The 15,751-nt window shown below is 41.0% G+C and overlaps 1 protein-coding gene across 1 annotated transcript; it reads right to left on the bottom strand.

Annotated features, from left to right (window-relative positions):
• Positions 1–473: 473 nt before the first annotated feature.
• litafd (LITAF domain containing) lies at positions 474–5,529 on the bottom strand. The gene is made up of 5 exons (XM_085352175.1): positions 5,496–5,529; positions 1,333–1,382; positions 1,143–1,232; positions 847–1,048; positions 474–591 (listed from the first exon to the last, which is right to left on the bottom strand). The coding sequence occupies exons 2-5, from the start codon at positions 1,376–1,378 to the stop codon at positions 474–476; spliced, it is 456 nt and encodes a 151-aa protein (XP_085208301.1). The 5' UTR covers positions 1,379–1,382; positions 5,496–5,529.
• Between the last annotated feature and the right edge of the window lie 10,222 nt (positions 5,530–15,751).

Here is a 15,751-nt window from a genome sequence, read left to right as displayed (position 1 = left end):
TGTGTATCAGTTTACTGAGCAATGACTCATGAAACTGGAGATGAGCCAATATATTTATTTCTGCACCCTTTTATCGTTCAATGTGTAATTTACTGCCGCTGTGATTTATTCAGAAATTGTGCAATCCCGTTATGCATAAAACATGCAATATATTCTATGTACAAACCTTCATTTTAACATTACGCATCCAAAATTTTCTGAGTATAATGATAACAGTTTCAAAGTGCATGGGGTGTTCTGTAACTTGCCAGAGCAAAAAAAAAACCAAACAAAAGCTCGGACAACACAATCACTCCCAGTCTGTTTCCTAATAATCTGATAGAAGTCATTCATGTTTGGCTTTGTCATCCATAGAAACAAGCTGCATTTACCCCTGTCACCTTTCTCTGCCAGTTTGAGAAAATGCCATTTTTTTTACCGGTTGACCATAAGACTTTATTATTTCTACGGGGCCATATCAGCCCTGGTGCTCATCATTTACAGCATTTCCTCTTCTCAACGTGCAGCACTCTGTTGCAGCGTGGGCAGGTGTGGTAAGCATCCTTGAATCTCTTCATGAAGAACGGAATCAGGCAGCAGCAAAGGACTAACCTGCAACACACACACACAGAAGGTTAGAGTCGTGCTATCATACAGCAGATGAGATCATTCTTTATTACATTTTTACATGCATATACAGACATGAAAAGAAAGAACGTTTCCACTTCATCCTTTGAAGTGTGCTGTATGCAGTGTATTTACAAGAGATAAAATTGATAAAAATCAAGTAACAGAGTTGAACAAAGAAGATCTGTGTTCAAAAGCCTTGGGGCGCTAAAAAGAAGCTAACTGATTAAAACCACTCACCCACAGCAAATGAAGAGTAAACACATGAGCCAGGCGTACGTTCCTGCCTTGTAGGTGACATTGGTCATAACCTGTTGCTGGCAGGAAGCGCAGGTCGTCATGCCGGACTCAGTCCCCAGTCCCATGTCGTAGCTTACAAACTTTTTTTTGCCTTCTCCAGAGTCCAAACCTTGACCTGCGCCTCCCCCTCCGCCGGTGTACACTGAGAGAAGACAGGAAACACGCAAAACAATGAACAACAGTATGTTTACCTTAAATCTTCTAAAAAGTGTGAGACTCAGGTGTGAGAAGAATACCTGGCGTGACAGATTGCTGTGTCTGCATGGAGGGTGGGGTGAAAGGAGTGTGGGGGTGGTAAACTCTCACGCCATCACCTTGACTTTCTACTGGACCATATGAAGAGGAAAAGGGAAAGAATCAAGCTGGTGAGGAGATGACGATAATGATCATGAATATTGACTGAGCATGTGTGAGCTGTGGGCTTACCCGGTATGATGTAGGGAGGGGGTTCCTTTTTTCCGTCTGCACTCATTTTGCTGCAAAGAAACAAAAAGGACTGTAATGAAGGGTGCGGTCAGGGCCAAATACCTGAGATCTCTCCTGTGATTCTGCTTTCCCTTTTTCTTTCCAATGCTCAAGACAAATGCAATGCTGCTTTGTGCCACCAGAGGGAACCAAAGCCTTGGCGATTGAACTGAAACATTGCCGGTTCGGTCACCATGAAAATGTCTCTCATTCCTGTCTGACACATATCTAGCCCTTCATTGTAGGGACCTTTCATGTGAGCAGCTTTTGGGAAACGCCTAGGAGCGTCTGAGTGCCAGTTGGACTGTTTCAGGTGTGGCTGCTCACAGAAACTTCTTTCTGACCTCCTTCTAAAAGAAAATCCTTGGAATTGCATTAGTGCTTTGTTTTCCCATTTCATGTATAATATCAGGCTACCAGAGAAATTACATTACTGACTTAAATGCAACATAAACCCAAAGATATTTGTTGAATTAATTAATGTTTCATTCGTTTGTACGGCTGAAATGTTACTCGTAAGGCATTTCGTGTGCACAGCTTTCTATATGTACTTGATAAAAGTATATGTATCATATGTGACAATCTTATATATGTAGTAGCAGTAGGAAATAAATAACAGTGGAATCTACTGCTTGGATAATTTGATTGTATACTCTGAGATGATACTGAAATTCAGACTTTAATACTTTAAAAACAGATGTTGAGACTAACAAACTTTGAGTGAAGTCTTTCTAATTATATTATAACAAAACGCTTCCACGTGTGAAGCAGGTGCCATCCCCCAAGGTACATGCCAAAAGGTAAAGAAATCCAACGCTGGCTCTGATATTTAAAGTATTTGATTGTATGAGTTACATGGATGCTGTGTGCCAGGTGTAACACAACCTTATTGTGATTATTTATATATTTCATGAGCGTGTAGAGCACGTGCGACATAATCATCTCCGATACACACTGCTGGTATCCAAAAAGTGCTCCTGGTGTCTCCGACCAGTGACCAGTGTCGGCTGCGATGATAAGACGAGCCAGAGGAAGTGGAGATAAATGATAAGATAAGCTAAGAGAATGTGAACATAGATTGAGTAAAAGTCAAAATCAGAGCTGAAATATCTGCCAAAAAGCATCACTGTCCAATCAGTCGTTATATCAATATCAATCTAAAGCTCAGAGATAGGATGTGAAAAATCATTTGATGTTACATCATTTAAACATAATCTGTATTCTTATGATAGAAGGCACAAATGTGATGCCGCATGGCTCACAGTATAAAAAATGTCTGTTTGTTTCCGGTGTTATCTGGACACCTCTCCCTCTGGAAGAGCATGCTGTAATTTAAATGTGTCCATATACAGCTGCCAGACGTATTTTATAGATTTGGATGTTTGCCTGTAAAATTTAATCCACTCTACAGAGTCATTCCCAAACTGAACACATTCATTTATTCACTCTATTACATCCTCACTGTGCTTCTGAAGCTCCAGCAGTGTGAGAAAGGCCCTTTGACAGTCAGAAGTCATGTGACTGGTTTGATGGAGGATCACAGAGCTTAAAGTATACTCGCGCGTTCCTCTCTGCGTTCAGCTTGTTTCCTTTTGTCTCACTTTTCTCGTTTCTCTCTTTCCACACAGACATGCACAATAACTGGGCGCTACCTTGATCAACCATTCATTCTCTGAATGGTTTTCTGTTTCTCTTACACAAACAGCCTTGTTTCCCTCACTACATTTGCAGCACACTAGCCTAACCTTAACCAAGATACGTCACCCTAAAATGTATTATTTACATTATTGGGTCTTGCTTAATGTCTCCACCTGCTACACCAGCCTAGGTAAGTCCGATTCAGAACAGAAGCTGATCGACCGCTTTATCGTTGTGTCACACATAGACATTGAGAACTTGTATACACCCATATGATGGCGCAGGAATGCGACTGAGCTGCATGCTTCCCTCTGGGTGTGCCAGCCAAAACTGTTACAACACCCTCTGAATTTGGTCGTGAGAGAGCAGGATTTTTATTGTGGTTTTTTTTTTTGCAGAAATACAATATGTTTGATGACTGTTAACAAGGAGCAGTAACGTTATCTAATGTGCTGCTTTTTCTCTTGCTGGATCTCTGTGCTCGGAATAGCCGGTGGCACATTAATTGGATAAAGTTCTTCCCAGAAGCTTCCTAGAGTTCTTTCCCTTCACATAAGGACCATTTAGCATGGGATGTACGTATGCTTTTGGGGGGGAAAGGAAATTCATGGAAATTAAGCAGGTAGGTTTTAGGTAAATATGCAGTGCAGTCTTGGGCTTATGATGAGTTCAGTGAAACTGAATGAGATGCAGAGTAGAACTTTTTGTTACATATGAGTTAACACCCTGCTGTAGGCGTGGCTTCACCGAGACTCTGGTGCTGGTCAAACCTGTGTCTCCATGTGAGAGAGGGAGGGAACTTTGTTTTTCATTTTTTTCCATGATGCATTTCAGTATTCAGCTGATGAATCAGTGGGCAGTTTAAATCTGGAAATTCCCTGATTAAACAATCATCACATTCTCTGACCTTGATTTTCAGTTCACCTTTGATAATCAGCCAAAACAATCACAGAAATCCCCTAAAAGCAATTTGAAAATGAAATACTTGGATACAGAACAAATGTATATATTTATTTACAACAACATGAAGGAACTTTTTCACTATGTGCACATGCATGTCCTTTCACTGCATTCAAAATGCAATCTTTTACATTGTTTACATGTCAGCCATAGCAACTGCTGCAAAGACCGTCCTCACTCTCACTCTGGATCAGTTACTTATGATGGTTTTTCAAGACCCAGCTGAAGTACGTCAAGAAATCTAAAACGTAACACCTGAAATTTTACCCATGAAGATGATTTGAATCCTACACCAGGCCCCGTCTGTCACGGTCCGCTGTGACGGACCGAGTGGAGAATGCGTGTAATGGACCCAGGTGCGTACACAAGTGAGCAGACGGGAGTGAGTTTTAACAAAAGGCGAGCCTTTAATATGGCTGAAAACAAGGTGTGCAAATACAGCAGGGATGGCGTGGCTAAACAAAAACCTAAACTGGGAACAAACTATGGTGAGGCTATGGCTTGGAAGACAACAGACCAGGCATGGAAACACGGAGGGTGGGAACACAGACGACGCGACACAGACTGTATGAAACACAGAGACTAAATACACATGAGGGATGATCAGGGGAAGTGGATGCACACGGGGAACACAGGTGACACTGATAATCATAACAAGACACGGCAGGAGTGAACGTAACACTGATGGGAGATGGGCAAAGTAAAGCAGGAAGTACACAGAGGTTCAAACAGGAGGAGAGAGAGCACGGGGAGAACGCAGACATAACGGGCTGGGGAAAACATAGAATAAAACACAAAGAGAGACGAGGGCTCATAAATACACAGAGGGGCACACAGGGGGTAAGAGTCACGAAGGGAAAACACATAAGGAACAACGTAACAGATCAACCCAGGAAGCATGGCCTAAATAAAGAACAAAATACAAAAATACATGAAAACTAAGAATACTGGGCCCACATGGCCCAGGACCATGACACCGTCTCTGTCAAATGCGCTAAGTTATAGTCTAATTCAATGTCCCTGCAGGTCCAGAATGTAAGTCAGTCAGACAGTAATGTTCATGGTAAATCCTGAATTAAAGCGTTTAGAGTGAACCCTTTTTTTGTAAAGGTGCAGTGTAACACACCTTTATAGCTGCATTATGCTGCACAACCTCAGTCTTTGAAGTAACAACATAAAAGTCAAGAAAACGTTGGCAGATTAGCAGAAACATGCGCATAAATAAAAATCAATATTGGCTCCTGTGTATTTCTGTTCCCTTGTGTGATTTATGCAATGTTTGAATTTTAATCATGTGATATTTGATTTCCAATTGGTCTCTTTTGTGCGATATAACTCACTTTAAATTCACTTGTCAGAAAATCCCAAACCTGGCTTTCTTATTCTTGTCGTGTCCTTTTATGTCTTCAGTTTTCAATTCTTTGAATCCTTCCCATTAAAATAACCAAACCCGATTCTCCACTCCGTCAGCCTGAACACAGTTCGTTGTTCTCTTCCTATAACACACAAACGTCTGGCAGACTTACCTTGGCTGGGTTGTTGTCAAAATGCAGAGATGAGCTTGTTGCTGATGCAGAGTCCAGACAGATTCTGGTTAAGATCTCCACCTGTCCCTCTACCTGTAGGTGAACCTCTCCCAACACACCCAAAGCTCCACCTCCACCATTTTAACCACGAACATGCTGTGGTGATGAGTCACTCCATGGTTTTGATTGTAGCTTTCAAAGGCTGAACCGGTCGTCATCTTTGAAATGTTCTTTGTTTCTGTGAGATTATTGAGGGTGTGTGTGTGTGTTACTTTAGTCAGACTAACCTGTTTCCCTGTAAGGCAGACTGAGCTGTAGAATTGTTTTTGTCCTGGAATTTGATCTGTTGGCCATCAACAAACTCTAAGTGACACATATTACAAGAATTTAGAGAATGCTAAAAAACACAGAAAAGTTGAAGATGAGGATCAAAAGAAACCTTAAGAGGTTTAACAGACTTTATTTCATCAATCAATAACACTGAATTGGTTATTATCTGACAGCCAAAAAGACTCATAGGGTTGGCTGGAGCCCCTTCGCTCTCATGGAGCAAGAGGCAGGGTTCTTATGCTGGACTAACGTTTTAATTCAGCTTTTTATCTCATGTGCCTTTTATCATTCATTCACACTGATGGGTGTATAGAAGGCAATTCCAGGCTCTTTTGCGAGCGCTCGCAAAAGTCCGTCTTAATTTTTTTTTTCTCCCTAATTTTTTTTTTTCCTCCCTAATTTTTTTTTTCCTCCGTAATTTTTTTTTCTCCCATGTCCCCTGGGGGGCTCGGTAAGAACTGCCTCTTTTTCTTTTTCTTGTTTTTTTTTCATGTTGGCGTCATTTCAGCTTACAAGATGTTCTTAAAGATTTGATTTTTTTTTTTCCAAAGCACCTTAGAGCAGTTTAACCACATTTTTATGTTCGTCACTGGGTTGCAGAGTACACCTGGGGGTTCAGTGACATGCCTGAGTGCACCTTACATGTCTGTGGTGTGAGATTTACAGCTTGTTTCCCAACACAGAAACCCATTTTGACAGGGTCGACCCCGCTGACCTTTCATCGCTGTAGACTAATGAAGCACATATTCTAAATGCTACAAGTAGGTCAAGGAAATTTTAATGAAACAGGCTGAAAATATAGAAAATGTAAAGGTAGAACATGGTGAAATGTTTCAGTTTTGAAGCATGGGAAAATGAATTATAAGGGGAACACTGATAACACCTGGGATTGAGAGGAATCTGAGGAAAATCTGCACTATAAAGGAAATCCTGGGTTGCAATGCAATATCAGAGTTTTCATTAAAACTATTACATATATTTATTTGGGTTTGTTTATCCCATCCTCATCCCAAAACAGTCATTTGGAACGTCAGTCGTACAGGTATGGGTGAGAGTGCTGGGTGTGTCTGAATTATGACAAGTGGGTGAGGTAATTGTACGTGAATGAGAGTGTGTATGTTTCGATGGGCCAGATGAGCAACATTCCAGCGATTGACCAATCCCCAAAGAGTGTGACATTCCTTAGAAAGAATGGGTTTCCAATATAATTTGTGTTTGTGTTTATTGCCCTGTTTTATATAAACTGAGAGCAGGAAATGCCCGGGCAGGGGTTCATCCAATTTGATCCTTTCTTTTAGCCAGGCACAATGTTAAAGATGATAATAATGACAATGATAATGGTAACAGCCCATTTTGCAATTCCAGTTTTATAACTGAAGACTGCAGGGAACAAAGGAAAGTAAACTCTGTCAGTTAGAGCTGATTAAAATTTGTATGACCTAGTATTATAGTATTACTCACAAAACTGGTCATTTAAAGTGAGAATAATCTAAAGTGGGTTTGAGATGTAAATCTGCTAGTACCAGAAAGTTTAGATCTGCTGATAAAGAAAACAAGGCTATCAAGGTTTTAGCCTTTAGTCTTTTGTTTTCAGTCTTAAGTAGACGGCCTAATAATCAGGGATCTAACTAATGGGAAATTCAGAACAGGTTATGAATCACAGTGTAGGAAATAACTATTTGAACCCCTGCTGAATTTGTAAGTTTGCTCACTTATAGAAAAATAATTACAGTATCTTATATTTATTGTTTATTTGTTGTTTAATTTTAATGGAGGGAGACACAATTTTAGCCAAAAATTAAGAAAAAAAAACATTACACAAAAGTTAAACTGATTTTCATATGAATGAGTGAAATAAGTATTTGATCTCTTATAACCCAGACAGAATTTTGCCTCCCACAGAGGGGCTGTCTGCCCATGAGGCACAACGATTACAATCTTCATCCATCCATCCATCCATCCATCCATCCAACACCAAGGTGTTTCCAGGCCAGCCAAGAGATATAATCTCTCCAGCGAGGAGATCCAAGACAAAGATGTGCCTTCCTCCCAGTGGCATATGCCTGGAACACCTCACCCAGGAAGAATCAATCAATCAATCAATCAATCAATCAATCAATCAATCAATCAATCAATCAATCAATCAATCAATCATAAAGTACATCTGTCCACAGAATCGGTTTCTTCCATTCCACCTCTCCTCCACCACCAGCAAGACCAAAAAGTTTCAAAGGACATCAGGGATAAAACTGTACAACTACTCAAGGCTAGAATACAAGACCATCAGCAAGAAGATTGGTGTGATTATTTGGAAATGGAATGAATCTAAAATGACCACCAATTGCACTCTCAATCGAACTTCATCCAAGATCTTTTTCATGAGATAAGAATGACCATGAGAAAGGTGGTGGATGATCCCAAACCTTTCAAAACTGCACAGGAGGAGCCTGTTAATGATCTGAAGGCAGTTGGGACCATAGTCACCGAGAGCACCACTGGTAACATACTGGGCCATAGTGGACAGAAATCTTGCAAGCTCCCAAGGATCCCCTGCTCAAGACAGCACGTGTACAGGCCTGACTTATGTTTGCCAATAAGCATATATATGAATGAAAGAAGGTTGGGAGAAAGTACTGTGGTGAGATGAAAGCAAAATCAAACTCTCTGACAGCAACTTGACCTGGCATGTTTGGAAGAACAAAAGGGCTGCGTATTACTCCAAGTAAAGTCCCTCAACACTGAAGATGGATACCATGACAAAACCCAAAAGATACTGCCAAGGCAACAAGAGTGTCTAAAGAAAAATTACATTAAGGTTTTGGTCTTCAGACCTCAATCTGAAACAGCATCTGCAACTGTGGAGCGAGATGAAAGTTCAAGTTGTCAAGTGGCAGCCAAGTAAAAAAAATGTGTGCGAACTTGACCAACTATAAGAAACGTCTTACCACCCCCAACCAAAAAGGTTATTTGAGGATCAAGTCTTAATTTCACTCAGTGACATGCAAATGAATTCTTAATGTTTATACAATGAGTGTTTTCTTTATTTTATTTTTGGTTGATATTCTTTCTCTCCCCAGAAATATGAAACTATCAGAAAATGTAGAGACTGTTGATTTCTTTGTAAGTGAGCAAACTTAAAAATTCAGCTGGGGATCAAATAAATATTTTACCAAATGTACAATCATAGAATTGTAGTTTGTCTAAATCATAGTTTGTTAAAGCAACAGATACCATTACATATATATATTTTCATATGATAGTAAAAACCTAAAATAATATTACTGCCGCCAGTGTACAGCAAGTCTTAAAAGAAAGTGAGACACATTTAAACTTCCCTGCGATTGCTGTGGTTGCTAGCAGATTGTCATAGTTTGCATGAAAGACGCAAAGTTGTCTACTAACGACTTGCAGAGTGGTAATGAAAGGTGAAAAAGTGTGACGCAAACTAGAAACAGGAAAAAAGTTGTGCCACAGCGCTGCTGCCAACATGTTTGAAAAGGTGCAGCTTTTACTTTAAAGGTTAATGATCCCTGTTTCCAGTTTGCGTTGCATGTTTTACAGCTGGTGAATATTTGCAGTAAAGTCACTACAACCAAATACAACCGTGGCAATCTGCTAGCAACCAAAGCAATCCCAACGAAGCCTTCTCCAATTGATTGGGGAATACATGTTCTTCCCTAGTGACTGGTGGTTGCCAGGAAAGTCTCTGACTGGTTTCTAGACCTGTGTAACCGAGGCTTGTCCATCAACCTCTAATAACCACTCGCCAACCAGACAGGGAATATAAATTGCTCCGTTGTTACTGGTGGTTCACAGTGCCTAAGGTGACTGGAGCAAATAAATGTAACCCTACACCGTCACCATTATTCTTACACATGTTTCAGACCTACAGTACACACTGGTGCAAAAAGAAAGCATGAGATACTTTTGCAGGGCTACAAAAATGTTTATTTTGTTGTTCATTTTGTGTATATTTGTCCAAAAAACAGTTCATAAAATGCAAAATATGGATAATAAAGAAATCTATTATAGAATTGCTTTACGTTAAACAATGTGATAGAAACGCCTCAGCTGCAGGCAAGAAAAGGCCGTCGAAGAGGACATTCATCTTGAGGAACTTGTACCTTTTTGTGGTTTGTGTGTGTTAAGACTTTAGTGTTGCTGTAACTATTTCTTCCAGGAATGCTCATCTAACAAGCTCATGTGTTGGTTCTGGTGTTGAATCAGGGTCAACGGGTTGGTCCTTGGAAATCCTTCTGTGTGCCATCTCTTATAAATCTGTCTATAAGTGATTTAATTCCAATCTATACGTAAAAAATGAGATCAATAGATTCGCACCATTCAACACAGCAGCTTCCACAAAGCTTTTCTTTGATTTTATAAGGAGCAAACCGCATGTGTCACCTAATTGGACTCATTCGCATTGGAAAAAACAATACCTCAGTTATTAAACACACCTGTAACCTTCCTCGCAAATGTGGGTGTTTAACGTCTCTAAACATCCCTACACAATCGCACACTGTGTCACACACGTGTGTCGAGGTGTCCCTACCGCTCCCAAGCATTCTTTGATCGCTTGTCACTCAAGTTAGGCAGTTAAGATGCTTTGACAACCTTCATGGAAGCATCCGGTTGCTCCCATTTCACCCTGCAGCATGACAAGAAGAACAAGAAGCCCTGTGACCTACGGTGTCCCACTCTTAGAGTTTGGGTCCTAACACAGTGAGGTCAATGTGAGATTTCATGAGGAGACACTGAGACAGCTTCCACAGAAGAGGTTCACACTTAACTCAGAGCGCCTTAAACTTTTGCAAAGCATCGTGTGTGTTCGTTTCTGTGATGTTACTAAACAACTGGGAGGATGTGGTGACACTGGACGGTGAGTCAGACCCAAACCTTGAACACTGACTGCGCCCTGCGGCATGTGACTCGGCCTGCTGAGTCACATCCAGCCTGATGCCAACGTTTTCTGCCCTTAGCTGACAGCCCACTTTTTCAATGCATTGATTAATAAGTTTTCATGCACATGCTCCCACTTATTATTATTACTTTAAGCCTTTGCCGGAGCTCTATAAGTGCCAACAGACCGTGTGTGTGATTTCAAGAATGATTCTTCCACGAACAAAATAATTTTTTAAGGTGGAGTCCCTGCCCTATGTTTCCCTATGTCTCTGCACCACACCTGCCACTGCTGCACTAAACCAGGTGGCAGTGTGCTCTTCTTCTTTGCCAGACATTCTGCCGGTCAACACTTTTTTAGCCAAAGTGTGTTCTTTTTTTTTTTTCTTTTCTTTCTGCCTGTCCCGTTTGGTTCTTTTGCCATCAGAATTATTGTCTAAAGGCAAAGAAAGATGCCCAACAGATTTACTTTACCAAATTGACTATCCCAGCCTTGCCGTAATGGTCCATTTGATTCATCTTTTATTGTTTATTTTATTTATTTCTTTATTTCTTTATTTTATTTTCACTTGCTAGATACGGGACAGACTTGAATGAGGAAAAGAAAAGGGAGAAAGGAAGAGGGGGGGAAACAGTGGAGAAGAGGGACGGGGATAAAGGGCAAAAAAAACCCAAAAACCAACTAAATAAGCAGACAAAAAAAACCAAAAAACCAAAAAAGAATACATATATCAATCACCTGGATCACCTGTTGAGAAAGAAAAAAGAAAACAAGCAGAAGAAAACGAGAGCAATACAATAAACAACATCACAATGATATATGGGAATATAACAGTAAATACTAAATATTAAACATTATTGTGCGGCACATAAGATCGACAGCACACAGTGTGCTTTGAGGTAGGAGCCAAAAAGGGTGTCGTGTGCACCCGTGTGTACACCTGTGAGCATGGACGCGTTTGTTTTTAAAAGGTTCCTTCATGTAATGATCTGCTAGAGGGTGTGTGTGTGGGGGGGGGGGGCACAGCTCCGTCCTACAGGGCATGAAGCAGGTATGGAGGAGATCAAGACTCCAGACATCCAGAGGCCCCCAGAACGCAAGAGACCAAGGAAGACCAACAGAGGGGCAGCCGCGCCACTGTCCCAGAAAGAGCTGAGGAGAGTCCCAGATGAGGGGTCACTCAGCAGCCGCGGAGCAGAAGCCAGGGGGAGTTGCAGTGACGTGCCCGTGAGCTCCGCCGGCAGCCAGCTGTGCCTGAGTGACTGAGCCCCAGGCCGAGAGGCCGGGGGCACCCCACCTCCGAAGTGGCCCGAGCGATCCCCAAGATCCAGGCCCCGATAAGCGGCCGCCAAGGAGTGAGCCGGTGTGTACCTGGACGCCCATCCCCAGACACTAAGAACCACCAACGCACCGATGTCTGAGGGAGTCCACCATTGGCAGGGGAAGTGGTGGTGGGTGGAGATAGGCCTCCAAACCTTGGAGGGCCTGAGATGTCCCCAGAGAGGTGGTGTCTGATACCCAACCTGACATATAGACACAGACAAACAGGCACACACAGATACAAACATCCATTCCCACCCTCATGCTCTCATATGCACTCACTCCACACTCAACCAACGTGGAGACAGACATAAAGAGACGCTGTATACACAATCACACTCCCCAAGCGTACTCTAAGAACTGGGTCTAGGTACCCTTGCCCCTGGAGGGGGAAAATGCACCCAGACCCAGGTGGTGTTACCCTTTTTCCCTGCGGTGGGGAGAGGCAGACCGCCCCGACTCCGCAGCAGCAGGGAGGCCCCACATTCCGGACCCCAGTCGGATGGCCAACTCCTCCTCCTGCCCCCCCGCTCCAGCAGGTCGCAGAGAACGGGGGTGAGAGAAGACTCCAAAACCTCCCTCTGCCCGCTCATATGTAGTGTTGATGCATGTGTGTTCTAAGGTGCATTTAAAACCCAGGAGGGCATGGAGCTACCTGCCAGAGAGCAGCAGGTAAGCGCATAGTCCCTCCTGATAGCCCTAAATTCTCTACGTGTATTTAAAATTGAGAGGTGGGCAACGACGCCAGGGGTGAGGTGCACACCCTGATGGTCTTTTGGAGTCCGTCTAGCGTGCCCACCCCCAAGATCCTATATGTATGTGTTATGAGAGTGTGAGTAATGTGAATGTCTAAGTTGTTAGATAAAATTGTGGCACAAGAAGCCAGAAGGGGACAGAGGGGGGGATGCCTCCCCTGCACCAAGGTGATACACCTTTACCCCAAGGCCCTGCATGTGTGGGTGATTGTGGTGGAGCAGGAAGAGGGAGGCAGCCGGAGATGGGGAGGGAAGGAAGGTGTTAAGGAATATATTCTAAAACACTTCTTCAGTAAAGACTCAGAGAAAAGAAACACACAGAACGTCTCTGAGACTCGCACCTGAGAAACTGCCCCGGTCTTTATTTTATACTTCATTGGGTGTGTGTGTGTGTGTGTGTGTGTGTGTGTGTGTGTGTGTGTGTGTGTGTGTGTGTGTGTGTGGGGTCAGAGTGTGGCCCCATAAAATCTTCCCTAAACCTGCTGGTCTCAAAGTCCAGCCAAAAGGCACTTGGACTAAAACAAGCATAGCTACGTTAATCCTACCGTAAAACAATAAGACAAGGTACGAACTCTCCCATGCTCCCAGGATGTGGGGGTGAACCAAGCCTGCTAAAAATCACACATCCTGTCACTACACAATTGATTATATGCCTCTAAGTATACATGGTTGAATATTTTCTAATACAAATAACTACATGCAGTATTCTACCATATGCAAACTTATATCACTAAAAGATTATACTGACTACTAAATACAATTTTCCCTTGACAGAAGGGAGGGGCAAAATGTGTTCAAATAAATAAAATGCATGGTTTACATCAGGAATGTCAAATTCATTTTACATCGCAGGCCAGCTTTGATCTCAAGTGGGCTGCACCTCTTAAACTCGCTGTTCATGCCAATGTAAAGAAGTTTAAATGCACATTTAATCCCTCAGATATTTTTAATAAGAAAACAGAAGGGCATCTTCAACAGTATGTCTAAATTATTCCAGTGATAAGACAAACATTGCCGTCAACATTACTCTTTGGGCTGAAATTGTAAGAAATACATTTGTAAAATGACAGAAAAAGCACATCAGACTGTCCCGCAATTAAAAACAGAAGGGTTTTTTTTTTTTCATTTGTAGAAAATTGTCTTTTTTTCTACTAAATGTTTCTGTGGACCTACTGCTGTGCTCTCCCTCTGGCCACTTCCTCTGGGAAGTTTAGTTTAGAGCTTTGTTTGTTAGTAGTTTCGTCTCTGTGTATCATACAGTAGTGCTTCCAAGCTGTGCTGGAAGTCTGACATATATAAATCTACAAAATAACAATCAGAGGTATATTATTTGTAATTTGTAATTATTCTAGACTAGTGTATAAAAATTATTACCACAATTAGATGAAAAATAGATGATTAGATGATAAAGTAATCATATGATAAAATGTAGCTGTTAAAATTGTCAGTTATGTGTATTTGCTCTGACCTTTAATGAAGGTGCTAAATGGGAACCTACTTGAGCTGGTGATAACTATTTTTAGCTAGTTGAAATCAGTCTTTAATGATGGTTAAGTTTGATTGATTGGAATCTCTCAAGCTCTCAGATCATTTTTCTAAGACCCCCCATGCCTGCTTTATAAGTATGGGGCGCCGTTTGTAAAGTGAAACATGCTGAAATTAACGGCAACATTTTTCCACATTTAGCTCAAAACAAGTCATTTTTTACAACATTTAGTAAAATATTAGTAACTTTTCATATTTAAAACAGAATTTTAAATGTTAAATCTAAATGTTAAATGTTAAATCTAAATATTATATTAACATCTAAATGTTAAATGGTAAATCTAAATATTATATTTAAATCTATATCTAAATGTTAAATCTAAATGCTAAATGTTAAATGTTAAATCTAAATGTTTAGGCTAACATGCAAATTTATTGCACTGATCAGCGGAAATACCAAAATAAAAGCTTTCCGAAAACCTCCGGTGCAAAAGTGTGCCGGTAGTGGTCAGACACGTTCTCACTCCCAAAGCGTAATAATTTTCGCTAGGTGACAAATTGTCAACATTTTATGCTTTCGGGTACCCAACACGTTCCTAAATTACGGCATCGGAAAAAGGAGAGCACATGAGAACCGTTTGGACTCAATCTACACATGTTCGTTCATTTTCTAAAAATCGCTTTGGAAAACACTATTTTACGTCATTTAACTGCTAGTAAAGTTATAGTTAGGGATAAGTTTGGTTTAGGGCTGGAACACATGGCTGGAACGTCTATTATGGCGGGACCGTCATTCCACTGGAATTCAGCCATAACCAGACCATGAGAAAGCACGTCCGGCGATTTAACTGAAAACATCGGAAGATCCGTTTTGTCGGCCATCCAAAGGTTCAGCAGTAGTGCACTCTTAGCAGCTGCAGTCTCCACTTCACAATCGCTGCAGCGCATGTCCAGCAAAATCGCTGGACATGTTTGTAGGCAAGAAGTGAAGCAGCTCATGGCGGGGAGAAGTGAGGGGGGGAGCAGACACAATTTTGCACCGGAGGTTTTCGGGAAGCTTTTATTTCGGTATTTCCGTTGATCCGTACAATAAATTTGCATATTAGCCTAAACATTTAGGTTTAACATTTAACATTTAGCATTTAGATTTAACATTTAGATTTAGATTTAGATTTAACATTTAACATTTAGATTTAAATATAATATTTAGATTTAACATTTAACATTTAGATTTAAATATAATATTTAGATTTAACATTTAACATTTAGATTTAAATATAATATTTAGATTTAACATTTAACATTTAGATTGAATATTTAACATTTAGATTTAACATTTCAAATTCTGTTTTAAATATGAAAAGTTACTAATATTTTACTAAATGTTGTAAAAAATGACTTGTTTTGAGCTAAATGTGGAAAAATGTTGCCGTTAATTTCAGCATGTTTCACTTTACAAACGGCAC

The sequence above is a fragment of the Diplotaxodon limnothrissa genome, linkage group LG4 (genome assembly GCF_057381915.1).
Source record: "Diplotaxodon limnothrissa isolate DT_005_m linkage group LG4, D_limnothrissa_male_GT1.1, whole genome shotgun sequence".
In the NCBI taxonomy this organism is placed as follows: Eukaryota; Metazoa; Chordata; class Actinopteri; order Cichliformes; family Cichlidae; genus Diplotaxodon; species Diplotaxodon limnothrissa.
The sequence above is the reverse complement of the archived record's forward strand: the minus strand, read 5'-3'. Positions and strand labels throughout refer to the sequence as shown.

Coding starts and splice junctions, on each gene's coding strand:
- litafd (XM_085352175.1), bottom strand. CDS start 1,378: ATGAGTGCAGACGGAAAAAAGGAACCCCCTCCCTACATCATACCGG. Junction 1,233..1,332: donor CCCTCCCTACATCATACCGG/GTAAGCCCACAG, acceptor CATATGGTCCAG/TAGAAAGTCAAGGTGATGGC. Junction 1,049..1,142: donor ACAGCAATCTGTCACGCCAG/GTATTCTTCTCA, acceptor GTCTTCTCTCAG/TGTACACCGGCGGAGGGGGA.